This window comes from Erythrolamprus reginae, chromosome 8, assembly GCF_031021105.1.
Source record: "Erythrolamprus reginae isolate rEryReg1 chromosome 8, rEryReg1.hap1, whole genome shotgun sequence".
NCBI classification, from domain to species: Eukaryota; Metazoa; Chordata; class Lepidosauria; order Squamata; family Dipsadidae; genus Erythrolamprus; species Erythrolamprus reginae.
Window position 1 is genome coordinate 32,425,360 of NC_091957.1, and position 16,071 is coordinate 32,441,430.

The 16,071-nt window shown below is 46.8% G+C and overlaps 1 protein-coding gene across 1 annotated transcript in view; it reads right to left on the minus strand.

The window, feature by feature from the left end:
• Positions 1-336: 336 nt before the first annotated feature.
• Positions 337-16,071, minus strand: part of MSN (moesin) — an 88,341-nt gene continuing 72,606 nt past the window's right edge. Inside the window, exons 8-13 of the mRNA XM_070759595.1 lie at positions 11,289-11,452; positions 10,118-10,248; positions 9,875-10,035; positions 7,636-7,728; positions 4,857-5,090; positions 337-3,552 (exon numbers count right to left, since the gene is read on the minus strand). Of these exons, the coding sequence (XP_070615696.1) occupies positions 3,388-3,552; positions 4,857-5,090; positions 7,636-7,728; positions 9,875-10,035; positions 10,118-10,248; positions 11,289-11,452 (948 nt within the window). The 3' untranslated portion in view covers positions 337-3,387. The remainder of the gene's footprint in view (positions 3,553-4,856; positions 5,091-7,635; positions 7,729-9,874; positions 10,036-10,117; positions 10,249-11,288; positions 11,453-16,071) is intronic.

Genomic DNA, 16,071 nt, shown 5'->3' on the forward strand with positions numbered 1-16,071 from the left:
ACTGCGTTCCACCCCGTCCTGCCTGCTGCCCACCCCTTAATGTGCACGTCCCCTCACAAGATTTCAGTGCATTTTTGCTACCTGAGCATGTACAGAAGCAAAAACACATGGGGACATGTGTGCATAGCACACGCACATAGCGCACGCATGCACACAACCAAAGCTGCATGTGCAGCGCACCAATAGTGGCAGTATTAGCAATCCTCCCCTGCAGAGCCCACTCCAAACCCACCCGCCGTGTCCCCCCAGAGGCTGCCTTCCGTCCTCCCGCAGAGCAGGGGGCCAGTTGGAGCATCCGGGCTAAGAAAAAACGAGGCGGGAGGAAGAGGCAGCATCTGCCTTGTCTAAACTTTATTGGCACTGATACAAAGTGGGGAGGGGAGGGGGGTCAAGTCAAACACCTCGGACAGTAGCAAGTGCTGGGGGGTTTCCGCTTCCCCCCGCAGGCCGCCTTGCAGACCCTCCCCTGAGAAGGCTGGTGCTTCGACATTACATGTAAAAAGGATGATCCAAAAAAAAAAGAAGAAGACATAATTTACAGCAAAAATTCCGTAACACAAATATAAAGCTAGACAAAAAATAAAATAAGATGATGATGAGTTGGGCAAACTCCCTCCCCCAGAGGGATAGCACATCCCCAGGTGTAGCAGTAAACAGATGGGGGAGCGGAGAGGGACCAAAAATGCCTCCGTGTTTTCTAACCCAATCATTATTAAAAAAGGGAAAAAAATCTAAAACTCTCATTGTAATACTGAATGCATCTTACATTAATTTTTTTTTTGCAAAATATCATCTTTACAAACACAGTATACATTTTCTATGAAGGGAGAGCAGAGTTACTTTCCCCCTCAACACTTCTGAGATTAATATTTTCTAATCATGCATAGCTAGAAGAGAGCATGAAATCAATACCATTGTCACTGGAATACATAATACTGGTTAAAATCAGGGAAAGAGCTGAACCAACTACAGAGGAGGAAGAGGGGACGAACTCACACCCCCTGGAAGCGTCTGGACGGCAGCCCCCACAGCGCCTGGGACAATGCAGAAACCACCTGGGAGGCATTTTTTTTTTGGAGGGGCAAAGAAGGGAAATCCAAGCAGGCCCCTGGCAAGCTTAGGTTGACGGGAGGGCCCAGAAACCAAGTCAGCACCAGCAAATTTTAATGCTAACTCAGAGACACAGAAATCCCCCTCAATGAGAAAATTTGTAGGGAACTGGTTCAAAGCCATGGCATTGTTGTATTTCAGGGGGAGGAGGAGATGGTTGGTCCACACCCTCTCATCCGTCCCTTCCCAAAGGCACGTGGAATCGGAAAGAAGGGGAGGAAGAGGAAGAGAGGAGGAGGGGGACATTCTGAGGGGTCTTTCTTTGGAAACAAGTTGGGCTGCTTACACCGAACGCCCTCTGAGTGCAAGGCACACATCTTCCAGGTACCGCCTAAAGGCCCAGGGTTTGGGGTGAGGCTTCGGGACAATTGTGCGGCAGCTCCTTCTCACCACCTTTAGTGCACTTGACATTGGCCAACCTTGACTTTGGCCAACCTTGACTTTGGCTAACCTTGACTTTGGTCAATCTTGACATTGGCCAACCTTACACCCAGTACAATTTGCTTTTAGAGCTGTGGTCCTGTTTCAGAATAATACTTTTTGGATAAATGCAAGCTGGGATTGGTGTGTGAGTCAGTGTGTGTGTATGTGTGTTGTGTGTGTGTGTGTGTGTGTGAAGGAGGAAGGCCGAAAAAGGCCAAAAGAGTAGGGAAAGACTTGAAGAGTGCTAAGCAAAGGGGGCTTTCAGGAGGAGGCAGGAAAGATTCCCTGCAGAGGAAGCCATTTACAATGAAGTTTGGAAGAGGAGACAGAAGACCCCAGACTCATCTCCAACCCTTCCACATCCATGGGAAGAGTCCCAGGACAGGCACCCTGGGACAATTCAAAAACGAGACTCCTTTGAAAGAGCCAAGCAGCTCAACCACTGAGAGACCCTTCAATAGTCCTGTGAGGCCAACTACCTGTCTTTGTCTAGAGCCGCAGACCTGCAGCCCCCCCCCCCGCCCCAAGGGACGAGGTCTGGAAATTGGGGGAGGGGGGCAGCCACCCTTCTAACAGAAAAGAAAACAGTAGGAGCGGCACCTTTTCAAAGCCTAAACCTCACCTTCCTAACAGCAAAACGGCTGGCAACTTGGGAGATGGAACAGACAAAATACATCTTTGTGTAAAAAGTATTTTTTGGTTTTGCACTATTGGAACTAAAGACGACTTTCGTGAAATGTTCCTCACCCAGAGGAGGGAAAGGGAGTGTCATTAAGGCACCATCAGGCACATCCATGGGCCCAGGCACATGGGAGGCATGTCCTAAAAGGGCTGAGCGGTGTAGTTTTGCAAGCCGCACCGCTTGAGATTTCCAGATGGACCCAAAAACCTCTCTGAAATGTTTTTGACAAGGTTGGCAAAAGGAATTGCGACCGCTCCATGGCCAAACTTTTTTCCTTTTTGGGAAGACAACTCGGAAGAAGGGAAGGAGCATCCAAATTTTGTTCAACGGTCTCAGTAAGGAGCACTTGGAGAACGTTAAGGGAGACCGGAGGGACTGGCTTGGTCTGCTCAGCGGTTTTGCTCTTTGGCGCCAAGAGGGGAGAAGGCACGTTTGGCCACCGCCCTTGGCAGAGGTGGGCTGCTCAGGTGGAACGGTGACGTGTGCTCGCCCCCATGGCTCTGAGTGCTAGTGCAATCCAGCGCAATTCTGCTACTGCAGCTGTGCAGGTAGGAGAATGGTGCACGTAGACGCAGATGCGCCGGTGCTTCGGCATGGGGGTCTTTTCCCCCCCGGGCGCTCAGAGCCACGGGGGCGAGCCCACGTCCCCGTCCCAGCTTAGCAGCCCACCTCTGACCCTTGGGTGCTTCCTTCCCTTCTCCACAATGCCCTCTTCCCAAGCAGAGCATCTACTTGGAGAAACAAAAGCCCCGGCAGGGATTTCGGCAAGGACCGGAGTTAGGACAAAGCAAGGCCATGCCCCTCCAGAGCCCGGCAACGGAGCTTAGGAGGGGGAAGCGGTCCATGGTTAGGCAGAAGCTCCACCAGCAGCTCAGTGGTGCCGGCAGCAGCAGCATTAATAGTTTTCTTATAAGCAATTAAAAAAAGCATCGGGATACATAAGCTCACCAGCCCTGCTAAACAGAGGCAGGCCGATAGAAAACTGCAACAATAATAAGGCACGACTGACTTTTGCTTTTTCTTCCTGTTTGGTCCTATTTTGAACCCCAGCCAAGGAGGCCGATCTATTCACTCTCCTGTAGTGGATGGTTCCAGCATCGCAAATTTGCATGGGGGGCAGAGGGGGGTGGGGCAGAGGGATGGGGAGGAAGGTACAGCAGAGGCCGGAATGACTACATGGACTCAAATTCGTCGATACGCTGCTTGGTGTTGCCCTGACGGATCTGGCGGAGTGTCTTGTACTTGTCACGGCCCTGCCGCATGTTCTCTGCGTGGATCATGTCGTTGGACGTCTTCTTGGTGTCGTCCCGTGCATTGGCCAACTCGGAGGTGAGAGCCTGCAGGGTGGGAAGGGAGAAGGGAGAGACGTCAGCCACCCGAGGCATCCAGAGGGAGCCCGGCCAAGACCTTTCCTCCTGGTTGGGACGGGTTCTTTCTACCTTTGGGGCCCAAGGCTTCATCTCATTGACACTCTCCCAGCAGGGCGTGATCAAGAGTTGTGTCTTGCCCTTGGAAACCTGTCATCTTTCAGCTGTGGCGAGGGGCCAATTGCAGTCCTATCTGGACAGGGAGTCTCTACTCACAGTCACTCACGCCCTTATCACCTCGAGGTTCAACTACTGCAACACTCTCTACATGGGGCTACCTTTGAAGAGTGTTTGGAAACTACAAATTATGCTGAATGCAGCCGCACAAGTGGTCATGGACATGCAGGTGCACCATATAAATACTGCTGGGTGGGTGTGGAGTACTGGCTCAGCTGTTGCAAGCTGTGTTGAAACTTCCTGTTACTTGGTGGGGTAACACCTTGAGTAATTGATGCAATATATATATATATATATATATTCTCCTGCTCTCTCTTTTTTTTAAAGACCCAACTGCAAAATATTTGCCTGTCCCTGCCCTATATTCACAGGGTAAACAATTATGTAGCCACCATCTCTGGGGTGGGGACCGTGAATATAACATCTTATCACATTTGATTTGTAACTGATTCTGTATCTATGTGGGTTTGGTTGGATAGTTCGTTAGGATTTATTATGGGTTTTTACTGTTCTTATTATTAATATCTGACTTTGTTTATTGCATGTACTATTTTCTGTTGTAAGCTGCCCTGAGTTCTAGCATGGAAGACAAATTAATTAAATTAAACTAAAAAATTAAATTAAATCTCTGAAGACCCTGAAGCCATCCATCTTCTGTCCCATCCAAGGGCAGCTCCAGCCCTGGTGCCTTTGTCTTTCTCCTTCGTCTAGCGCAGGGGTAGGCAAAGTTGGCTCTTCTATGACCCGTAGACTCCAACTCCCAGAATTCCAGGGGTAGGCCAAACTTTGCCTACCCCTGGTCTACTGCTTCTCCTCTGCGGCCACTGGAAGGTGTGTTGACTCCAACTCCCAGCATTCCCTAGCCCAGGGGTAGGCAAAGCTGGCTCTTCTATGACTTGTGAACTTCAACTCCCAGAATTCCTGACCCAATTGTGCTAGCTCGGGCATTCTGGGAGTTGAAGTCCACATGTCATAGAAGTGCCAACTTTGCCTACCCCTGCCCTAGCCAGCAATGCCAACACATCTCCAAGCTGCCGAGGTGGAGAAGCACCGCCCAAGTCCATCGGCTTCACCAGGCCGAGTGAAGCCTGCCTCACCTTCAGGTGCTTCTGAACCCGCACATTCTTCTCCGCCTCGGTGGTGCGCTGCTCCTCGCTGCGGTCCTTGATGGAGGCGTGTGCCCGCAGTTCCGCACTGGCCTCGGCCGCGTTCTCGTCCTGCTCGTCATCGTGCTCGTTCTCCGACTGCATGGGCTCAGACACGTGTGGGGTGCTGGTGACGGACTTCAGCTCCTCCTTGGTCCTCTCCAGGTCCTCTTGAACCAGCTGGGCCTGCAAGAGAGAGAGAGAGGGAGCATGCAGCTGGAAGCACCCCGAGAAACCCGCTTGGGTCAAGAGAGCAGAAACTAGATCCGCGAGGAGATCCAGCCGTTTGAGAGAAACACCTCCCTCCGTGACGTCAGAAATGTGGACTTTTACAAGCACTAAAAGCAAAAGCCGCCCTGAGTCTTCGGAGAGGGGCAGCATATAAATTTAATAAATAATAATAATAATAATAAAATGTCGGCTGATGGGTCCTAGGGGAGGATTCTTCTCCCTCTGGAATCAGCTCCCCCCAGGGATTCGAACTGTCTCCACCCTCCTCGCCTTCCGGAATAATCTTAAGACTCATTTATGTCTCCAGGCTTGGAGGCTATTAGATTCTTGCCCCCTTGGCCGATGAATGTGCTGAGAGAAAGTTGATTGAATGGGAATGACTGCTTTTTATGGCTTTTAGATTTTATTAATTGGATTAATAAAATTAATTAATTGGCTCTAAAATGTTATACATTGTTTTATTATATGTTGTAAGCCACCCTGAGTCCTTGGAGAGGGGCGGCTTTTGACTGGCGAGAAAGCTCCAGAACAAGTGGAAATCACACAAATAGCACACTGTGCAGAAAAGTCGCTCTGGGTGCCTTTTCAAAACAAAGGTTTTGAGATTTGAACTGCTGAACTACAGCTAGCAGTTAGCTGAAGCAGCCTGCAGTGCTGCACTCTAACCACTGCGCCACCCGGGCTCGATAAAAGCAGGGTCTCTACGAAAATCTTTGGGATTCTGTCACCAGCCAAAAAATTACCGGTAAGGAATTCCCAATGACCCATTTTATACCCTTTGCTGAGCTGCCCTGGAAAAAGGCTTAGGTGTCTGTAATAACTTTGCCTGGGATCAAAATGGTTTTCATTATTTATATTCTCATCCACCAAATTTCCCTGCCTAATTTTAGGTTATCACAAACTGTTTAAAAAAAGGGCTGCTAAGTGTAGAAACTACTAAGAATCTTTTTTGCTTTTTTGAGGCTCAAGGAACTTTTATTGAGATACTTCAGCAAAAGGGTCTCACCAACAAACCCCTGAACAGTGTAAAAATTCAAATGTTATAGAAATAAGATTAAGGTTCTTTGACACCCGTTTCTTTTGATTTCTTGTCCCGGCCTACTCACATTCCTCACATATTGCATATTAAATGCTAATAAGCTCTAGTAAGAATCTTTTAAATCAAATTAAAATTGAAACACGATTTTCCTGACAATTAAGAGAAAAATAGCACTGCCAGTTAAAAAGAAAAAGGGGCTCCCTGCTTCCTCTTCCCCCAGAGCAGGAATCCAAATTCCAGCATCCCAGAGCGACCTGCTGATGCCCAGCGAATGAGCTGCCCCTCCAGCCAAGCAGCTGGCACCTGTCTGCCGGGAGATTTTTATGCATTTAGCCCTCTGGACAATGACTGGATTTTTCTCCCCTCCTTCAGCTACCTTCCAGGATCCAAAATAGGCAGGCCACAATGTTTGTACAAATTGTATCCAGCCACTTTCATTTGCTTTTGAGAGGCAATTTCTGACTACTACAGCTACTACTCCAAGTGGATAAGCAAGCTAAGTTCCCTAGGGCCCACATGGGCCTTAGTGAGGCTTCCAGAGCCCTTGTGCCAGTATTGGCTTCCTACCAGAGGTGGGCTGCTAAGGTGGAACGTTGACGTGTGCTCGCCCCCGTGGCTCTGAGTGCTAGCGGAGTCCAGTGTAATTATGCTACTACACCTGGGCAGGTAGCGAAATTGCGCGTGGACACACAGGGGTGTCTGTGGAGCTTCTGCGTGTCCGTGTGCGATTCCGCTACCTGCCCATGTGCAGTAGCATAATTTCCCATGTCTGGTTCCTACCTGGATGGGGGCGGGGACACAGGGCATTCCGGTATCGAAAATGGAGCGGCACTCATAACTCCAGGATGGTGGATAGGTGCACATGCCAGAGCATGCACCGGAGTGAAATTTGGCTTCTGCACATGCGCAAGAAGCAAAATTTCAGGAGAGGAGTGCGGGTGCATGAGATTTTGGTGATTTTTGGTGATTTTTTGCTTCCGCGCATGTGCGAAAGCAAAACACATTTCCTGAAATCCCACATGCCTGCATTATTTCTTGCAAGATTTCCTTCCTGCGCATGTGCAGGAGCCAAATCTCACTCTGATGCACACACGCACCCGTCAGTTACCTAGAGCTGTGCGCACATCCACACTGGTAACAGAGGTAAGTTGCAAGCCCCGCCTGCCTTGTGCTCCTCGGCCCAGAAGGACAAGGGAATCTCCGGGCGAATGAGTCAAAGCAGGTGATGTAGGGGGGGAGAAAGAGCGGAGCCCGGAGAACAAGAAGTCATGGCTGTAAGTATTTATATGCACAAGTTGCCAGCATCGGCGTAGGTTGGCTGGACACTGTTTAGAAAACAGTCTTGGCTTTCCCACTTCTCTGGAACAAACACGGCCATTCTTTGAGCGTTATTCCAATTCCCCAGCCCCCTCCCTTCCCCAGTCCTGGTGGGCAGGGCAGAGGAGAGCAACGGGCACTCACTTTCTGCTGCCACAGCATCGCTTCGCTCTCCTTCTTCTGTTGCGCTAATTCCAGCTGCGAGATCCGGGTGGTGAGTTCTAACATCTCGGTCGTCTGCAAGGAGAACAGAGCAGCCCAGTCAAACTTCGGTAAGCTTAGAAAAAGGCTGGCAAGCCTCGGGGCCAAGGCCTCCCTCTCCAGCCTCAGAGGTCGCCAGCTGCACCTGGAAGGCCACTTTTGGGTGGCTTCTCGACCACCAGGAGTTCCAGGCCACAATTCAGGGACTAGTCAGAGCCCTCTCCCCCCCATCAATCTTTATACACCCATTTTTATATTGTCCGGATTAGCTGTTAAATCACAGCTGCAGGAGAAAAAAATACGATTTCCTGAAACTCTCATTTCTTTTCCCTGCTCCTACTTGCAAGGCTCCTTCTGTTGTTTACTCAGCTGCAAAGGTCTAACCTCTGAACAGACCTGCCTTATAAGTCTACGAGTGGGCCAAAGTGGAGAGCAAGGATGGGAGTGGGAGAGACAAGGTGTGTGTTGTCTTAGCATGGCATTATCCAAATGTATGTGTGGGTGGAAACTGATAGGATTTGAGGAGTTTCCTTCCCCATATTTCTGGAGACAGCATCACCACCAGATGAATTTGTAACTGAGAGGCCCAATCGAATAAAATGAAGGTCAATGCAGGGAAAAGTAAAATCCTACACCTAGGTAAGAAAAACCAAAGATGTATACAGTGATCCCTCGAGTTTCGCGATCTCGATCTTTGCGAAACGCTATATCGCGATTTTAAAAAAAAATTAATTAAAGAAAAAACCACTTCCGCGTTTGGCTTCAGGACTCAGCTGGGAAGCGGCGCGGCTGTTTTAAAAGGTCGCAGCCGGCCTGGGGGGCTTCCCAGCACCCCCCCGAACCCCCAACCTGGGTCTTCCCGGCCGCCCACGCAAAGGGGAAACCCCGGCTCCTCGCTGATGCCCGCCGCTCGCCCGCCCACCAGCAAGAGGGGGAAGACCCAGGGAAGGTTCCTTCGGCTGCCCAGCAGCTGATCTGCTCGGTAGCGCAGCAGCAGCGAGGAGCCGAATTGGGTTTCCCCTTTGCGTGGGCGGCGGGGAACGCAAACTCCACCATCTACGCATGCGCGGCCATAGAAAAAAAGGGCGCGCATGCGCAGATGGTGTTTTTACTTCCGCAACCCTACATTGCGAAAAATCAATTATCGCGAGGGGTCTTGGAACGGAACCCTCGCGATAATAGAGGGATCACTGTACTGCTCAAAAAAAATGAAGGGAACACTCAAATAACCCATCCTAGATCTGAATGAATGAAATATTCTCATTGAGTACTTTGTTCTGTACAAAGTTGAATGTGCTGACAACAAAATGAAAGTGATTGTCAATCAGTGTTGCTTCCTCAGTTTGATTTCACAGATGTTTGATCTACTTGGAGATATATTGTGTTGTTTAAGTGTTCCCTTTATTTTATTGAGCAGTGTGTGTGTATGTTTTTTCTATCAGATAATTTTAAAAATTCAGCAAAACCATATATATATGTATATGTATATATATACAGTATATATACACACACATATATACGTACACACATATACACACACACACACACACTAAATATATACTATTAAATAAAATACCTGGTAGTATTTTATTTAATTCGACTTCTATGCCGCCCAGTCCTTTGCGATTGAGTGGCACAGAAGTCAAATTAAAATAAAATACTACCAGGACAACATTTTGAGAGGTGCTTCTTGGGGATGTTTTCTAGATTTGCACCACCACTTCACATTGCTGACCTCGGGCTCTAGTCCACCGGGCCGGACACTTCCCTGTCCTGTGGAGCACAGTGATGCACCTCCCCTTTGGCCACCTTGGCTGCAGAGCTGACCTTCCCATTGAACACCCCTCAATGCAGGCCCCTCTAAAGCTGTAGTGTTCTGGAGGCACACTAGAGGGCACTGTGTGGAGCGGGAAAATACTTGGTTACGATTGGCTGCCACTTATTTAGCTCCTGTGTAAAAGGATGCTGCCATCTAGTGACAGCCGAGTTCTGTCACTGCATTCTGGTGTTCAGTTAATAAAGTTGACTTCTATTCAGTATGCCTGCTCCTTTCTTGATCCATGACATTACTTCTGGCGACGAGGATGGGATTCAAACCATGCATGCAAGAGGCTTCCCTGGCATTTGGGCAGCTTGGAAACTGTGCTAGATGCCGGGGCTGAGCTTTTCCCAGGCAACCTACCAGCTGTTCCTGGGTTGTCTTCTGATCATTGGAGGCCTTCAACAAAGCTTCCTTGGCTTCCTCAGCTTCCTGCCGCTCCCTGGCCAGCTTCTCCGCCTCCTCTTCAGCTCGCTTCCTTTCCTGCTCCAGCTCCAGCGCCCTGCGCGTTTGCTCCTCCAGTTCTGGAGAAAGAGGCCGAGACGTCAACCCCTGCCTTCTGCCCCCAGCATGCCTCTCCCGAGGCCAGCCCTCCTGCCTGCCTACCTTGCTGAGCTTTCTTAGTTTGCTCCTCAATTTGTCGGAGCTTCTCCATCAGCTCTTCTTTCTCGCGTTCAATCTTTTCCTTCTCCTTTTCGGCCATCTCCCTCTTCTTCTTCTCATTCTCCAGCAAAGCCCTGAGAGGAAAGGAAACAAGCCTGCTAAACCTCTATAGGCGCTTTAGGTGTGCAATTTCTACTTAGTCAAAGTTGAAAAGGGTCTCAGAGGTCATCTAGTCCAACCTCTTGGCCAATACAGGATTCTCCCTAGCCTACTTCTGACGGATGATCTCACTTTCCACCAATTTCTGTCTGAAGACCTCTAGCGACTTCTAAACAAACTGAAAAAGGAAGACTGGGAAAACTTGTCCCATCCAAATCTTTTAATTCAACCACATAATCTACATATCTCAAATTAAAACATGGCTTGGAAAACTGATCTCTCCAGAGGATTGTACACTTCCTTTTTAAATTTTTTTTTAAAAAAAATTAGATTTATTTACATTTAAAAACAACATTGAAAAAGAAAATGAAACACCAACTTTACAAACAATACAACTAACATCACACCCACACCAGAAAGAAAGAATTAATAATAATAATAATAATAATAACAACAACAACAACAACAATAATAATTTATTAGATTTGTATGCCGCCCCTCTCCGAAGACTCGGAGAAAGAAAGAAAGAAAGAAAGAAAGAAAGAAAGAAAGAAAGGTATGCATGTTTTTTAAAACGATATTATCTCTTTTATCATACTGCTGATTTTATTGTTGTATTTTTACAGGTTTTTTTTTACTATTGTTGCATTTATAACTGTTGTCAGCCGCTCTGAGTCCGTTTCAGAATGAGCAGCATATAAATACAATAAATAAATAAAAATAAATAAATGCCTATCCACCAGGGCGGGAGTGAAGAAAGGACTGGCCACGCTGGCACGCTCTGAATGGACAACATGACAAATTTGTGGGTGGGAGACAAGGGATATGAACTTTCAACTAGTGAGAAACTCATGTTCAGGCTTCCCTGTGTAGGCGCCAGGATGGCTCCGGAAATAAATTTGAACTCTGAGGAATATTGACTCAGATTATGATTTAGTTCGGATATTACCTGGAACCTTGACATCCTGGCCGGAGAATCCCAGCCAGAGGGCAGCTGTCTGCTCAGCCAACTCACCTCTCCATCTGTTTCTGATGCTTCTCCTCTCGGGCCTGGGCCTTCATCTGCTGCACCTCGATGGTGTCCGGCTTACGCCTGCGCATGTAGAGCTCATGGTTCCCCATGCAGAGAGCCAGAATGCGCTTGTTAATCCTTAGCCGGGGAGCATAGAAGACAAAATCCTTGGCAAAGGAGAAAGGACAAGGTTAAGCCTTGAATGTAGCTTCCCTCAGCCCTCTTCTTCTTCTCCAGAAGTAACAACACAACTTGATTCCACGGGCTTTTGATTTTTAGGAAATTAAGCATATCTCCAAACAAGTATTTCCTTTTGCAGCATCTACCCGTATGGACTATTCAATTTCTTTTATCTTTTGTAACTTTTAATTTGACAAAATTAGTGTGTGTGTCATTGTTCTGTGCACGGCCCTTGAAGCGAACCCACCAACTCAAAAATCCCTTATTTTATGATAAAATCAAATTCTTTATTGAAAAAAGCACAAATGACAAAAAGCAGATTTTGAACAGTAAAGGAAAGGGAGTTTTTTCTCTCTTCAGAGATAAACATAAACAATGTCTGGGAAAGGCACCAAATTTGGCCTAATCAGCATTCCTTAGATAACAAAGTCCATTTATCATTTAAGCATATGAATTTGCTCACCGAAGTCCCAGACAAAAATCATCCAGCAGAGAATGTCTTTTATTGAGGCAGAAATCATTGTTTTGAAGTCTTGTTCAAGTACATCCCCAGTCTAATAGCTCTTTCATTGAGCGGAGTTGAAACTCCACACTCAATTACCCAAAATCCTTTGCCTCTATACAGCCTGGAAATGACATCACATACTGTGCAACTCCTCTCGCCTTCTCAGCAATCTCCTATAGCGAGGGTCTATCCACTGACTTTCCACTCTAATGTCTTCCTCATCCTCCGACTGGGACCACTCCCCCATTGTCACATCATCCCCCTCTAGTGGTTCCTCGGCTCACTCAGGTCACTTTCCCCCTCACTCTTGCTCTCTGCTTCAGCTGGCACCCCTCCTGGCCCAGGGTATCCAGAGGGACCTGGTTCATCCTCCTCAGAATCTGACATGACCTGAGGTGGACAAGGAGCACTCACAACAGCCATAAGACAATAATTTTTACAGCAAGTGGGCAAACTTAAAGAATGCATCCAAAATAGGGGACTCCTGTGGGATTTGAAGCTTGCCACGGTCAGTCAGCTGCAGTGACAAGATCATCACTTCCAGCACTCCCTTCCCAGCTTCCCAACAAGCAAAGTCATTGAGAGGTGCCAGCAGAAAGTTGCAAGGCCAAGACCAGAAGGCAGGTGAGTGGCTACTGCCGGGTGGGGGAGGGAGCACATGGGAGTGGGAGAGGCAAGCACTGGTCAAGGAGGACACACAAGAATGCAGCACCGATCAGAGATGGTACATGTGGGGGTGGGGTTTAACTCAACACAAGAACAAAGGGACTGATGGGGGAGGGGGGGCTACTAGCCAGAAGACCTGACTGGCTCACCTCCGCGGCTCTGGAGGTCCTGTCAGTTCGAGTGGAGTTATGCTGCTGTGCCATTTCAGGTAGCAAAATCATGCATGGAGACACAGGTGCACCCATGTTCCGGAGAGGTTTTTTGCTTTCCTGTGGTGCACCTGCATCTCCGTGCATGATTTCGCTACCTGCCCAGGTGCAGTAGCAGAATTGTGCTGGACTTCGCTAGCACTCAGAGCCATGGGGGCGAACACACGTCACCATTCCACCTTGGCAGCCGACCTCTGTATGTATGTATGTATGTATGTATGTATGTATGTATGTATGTACGTATGTGGAACCCACCCAGAGTTGTTCATCACAAGGTGGGCAGTAAATAAATTCAGTAAATAAATAAATGTACAGTGGTACCTCTACCTAAGAACGCCTCTACTTATGAACTTTGCTAGACAGGAACTGGGTATTCAAGATTATTTTGCCTCTTCTCAAGAACCATTTTCTACTTACAAACCCGAGTCTCCGAAACTGTAACCAGAAAAGGCAGGGAGAAGCCTCCATGGGGCCTCTCTAGGAATCTCCTGGGAGGAAACATGGCCGGAAAAGGCAGGGAGAAGCCTCCGTGGGGCTTCTCTGGGAATCTCCTGGGAGGAAACAGGGCCGGAAAAGGTGGGGAGAAACATAGAAACATAGAAGTCTGACGGCAGAAAAAGACCTCATGGTCCATCTAGTCTGCCCTTATACTATTTTCTGTATTTTATCTTAGGATGGATATATGTTTATCCCAGGCATGTTTAAATTCAGTTACTGTGGATTTATCTACCACATCTGCTGGAAGTTTGTTCCAAGGATCTACTACTCTTTCAGTAAAATAATATTTTCTCATGTTGCTTTTGATCTTTCCCCCAACTAACTTCAGATTGTGTCCCCTTGTCCTTGTGTTCACTTTCCTATTAAAAACACTTCCCTCCTGGACCTTATTTAACCCTTTAACATATTTAAATGTTTCGATCATGTCCCCCCTTTTCTTCTGTCCTCCGGACTATACAGATTGAGTTCATTAAGTCTTTCCTGATACGTTTTATGCTTAAGACCTTCCACCATTCTTGTAGCCCGTCTTTGGACCCGTTCAATTTTGTCAATATCTTTTTGTAGGTGAGGTCTCCAGAACTGAACACAGTATTCCAAATGTGGTCTCACCAGCATTCTATATAGCGGGATCATAATCTCCCTCTTCCTGCTTGTTATACCTCTAGCTATGCAGCCAAGTTGCTTTCCCTACCGCCTGACTGCACTGTTCACCCATTTTGAGACTGTCAGAAATCACTACCCCTAAATCCTTCTCTTCTGAAGTTTTTGCTAACACAGAACTGCCGATACAATACTCAGATTGAGGATTCCTTTTCCCCAAGTGCATTATTTTACATTTGGAAACATTAAACTGCAGTTTCCATTGCTTTGACCATTTATCTAATAAAGCTAAATCATTTACCATATTACAGACACCTCCAGGAATATCAACCCTATTGCACACTTTAGAGTCATCGGCAAATAGACAAACCTTCCCTACCAAACCTTCCCCTATGTCACTCACAAATATATTAAAAAGAATAGGACCCAGAACAGACCCTTGTGGCACACCGCTTGTAACCTGACTCTGCTCAGAATACTCGCCGTTAACAATAACTCTCTGATGTCTACGCTTCAGCCAGCTGCAAATCCATTGAACTATCCAGGGATTAAGTCCAATCTTCACTAATTTATCTATCAGCTCTTTATGTGGAACCGTATCAAAGGCTTTACTGAAGTCCAGGTAGGCAATATCCACGGCACCACCTTCATCCAACACCTTTGTGACATAGTCAAAGAAATCAATGAGATTAGTCTGACATGATTTGCCTTCAGTAAAGCCATGCTGATTTGGGTCCAATAAGTTATTGTTTTTTAGGTGCTGATTTATCCTCTTTTTGAGTAGAGTCTCCATCATTTTAACTACAACTGATGTCAAGCTAACTGGCCTGTAGTTACCAGCTTCTTCTCTACTGCCCTTCTTGTGGATAGGCACAACACTGGCCATTCTCCAATCCTCAGGAACATCTCCTATTAACAAGGATTGGTTAAACAAATCAGTCAGGGGGGTAGCAATGACAGATCTGAGTTCTTTAAGAACTCTGGGGTGGATGCCATCTGGACCCATTGCATTATTTATCTTTAATCGTTCAAGTTCTTCTAAGACATCGGCTTCTAAGATCACTGGAGCTGAATCTGTACAGCTGGAAGCAATGCTATATCCCTCTATAGTATTATTTTGTAAGGTGTCTTTTGAGAAAACTGAACAGAAGTAGCTATTGAAATGGTCAGCGATCTCCTTATTCCCATTAATGCATGTCTTATTCCCGGTACTAAGCTCCGTGATGCCGCAGTTTTTCTTCTTCTTATCACTAATATATCTGAAGAAGGTTTTATCCCCCTTCTTTACAGATTTGGCAATTTCTTCCTCTTTTGAGGCTTTAGCAGCATATATTATCTGTTTCGCCTCCTTCTGTCTCATTTTATACACCTCCCTATCAGCTATACTTCCAGACACTTTATACCTTCTATAGGCAGCCTTTTTTTCATTGACTATAGCCCTTACATCATTGCTAAACCATAGCGGTTTCTTCTTCCTTTTACCTTTAGTTATTTGTCTTACATACAGTCCAGTGGCTTTCAAGATGGCCTTTTTTAATACAGTCCACTGGGTTCTCGCTCCTGCCATTTTATCCCTCCCCTTTAATTCATTATCTAAATATTCCCCCATTGCATTAAAATTTGTTTTTCTGAAATCCAATACTTTGGTTGCATTATAGGATTGCTCACAATGAGTTTTTACATCAAACCACAAACATAGATGGTCACTGCAACCTAAATTTTCTCCCACCTTGACCTCTGAAACCCAATTCCCATTCGTAAAAACTAAATCTAGAATATTCTCCCCTCTAGTTGGTGTCTTAACCAGCTGTGCCAGAGCTGCTCCTGTAAAGGCCTCTACTATATTCTTACTTTTGCATGTAAGGGCACTGGGGATATTCCAGTCAACATCAGGCATGTTGAAATCACCCATAACCACAATATCTCCCTTTACTGCCATTTGGGTAATTTCATCCACCACCTTGTTGTCATATTCCTCAGATTGCCCTGGAGGCCTATAGATCACCCCAATTCTAATGACAGAACCTTCTTTATTTTGCATGCAAATCCAGAGAGTCTCCAGATCTTGACATGTATTTTGAATTAGTGTTGTTTTTAGACTTTCTTTAACATAAATGGCTACTCCACC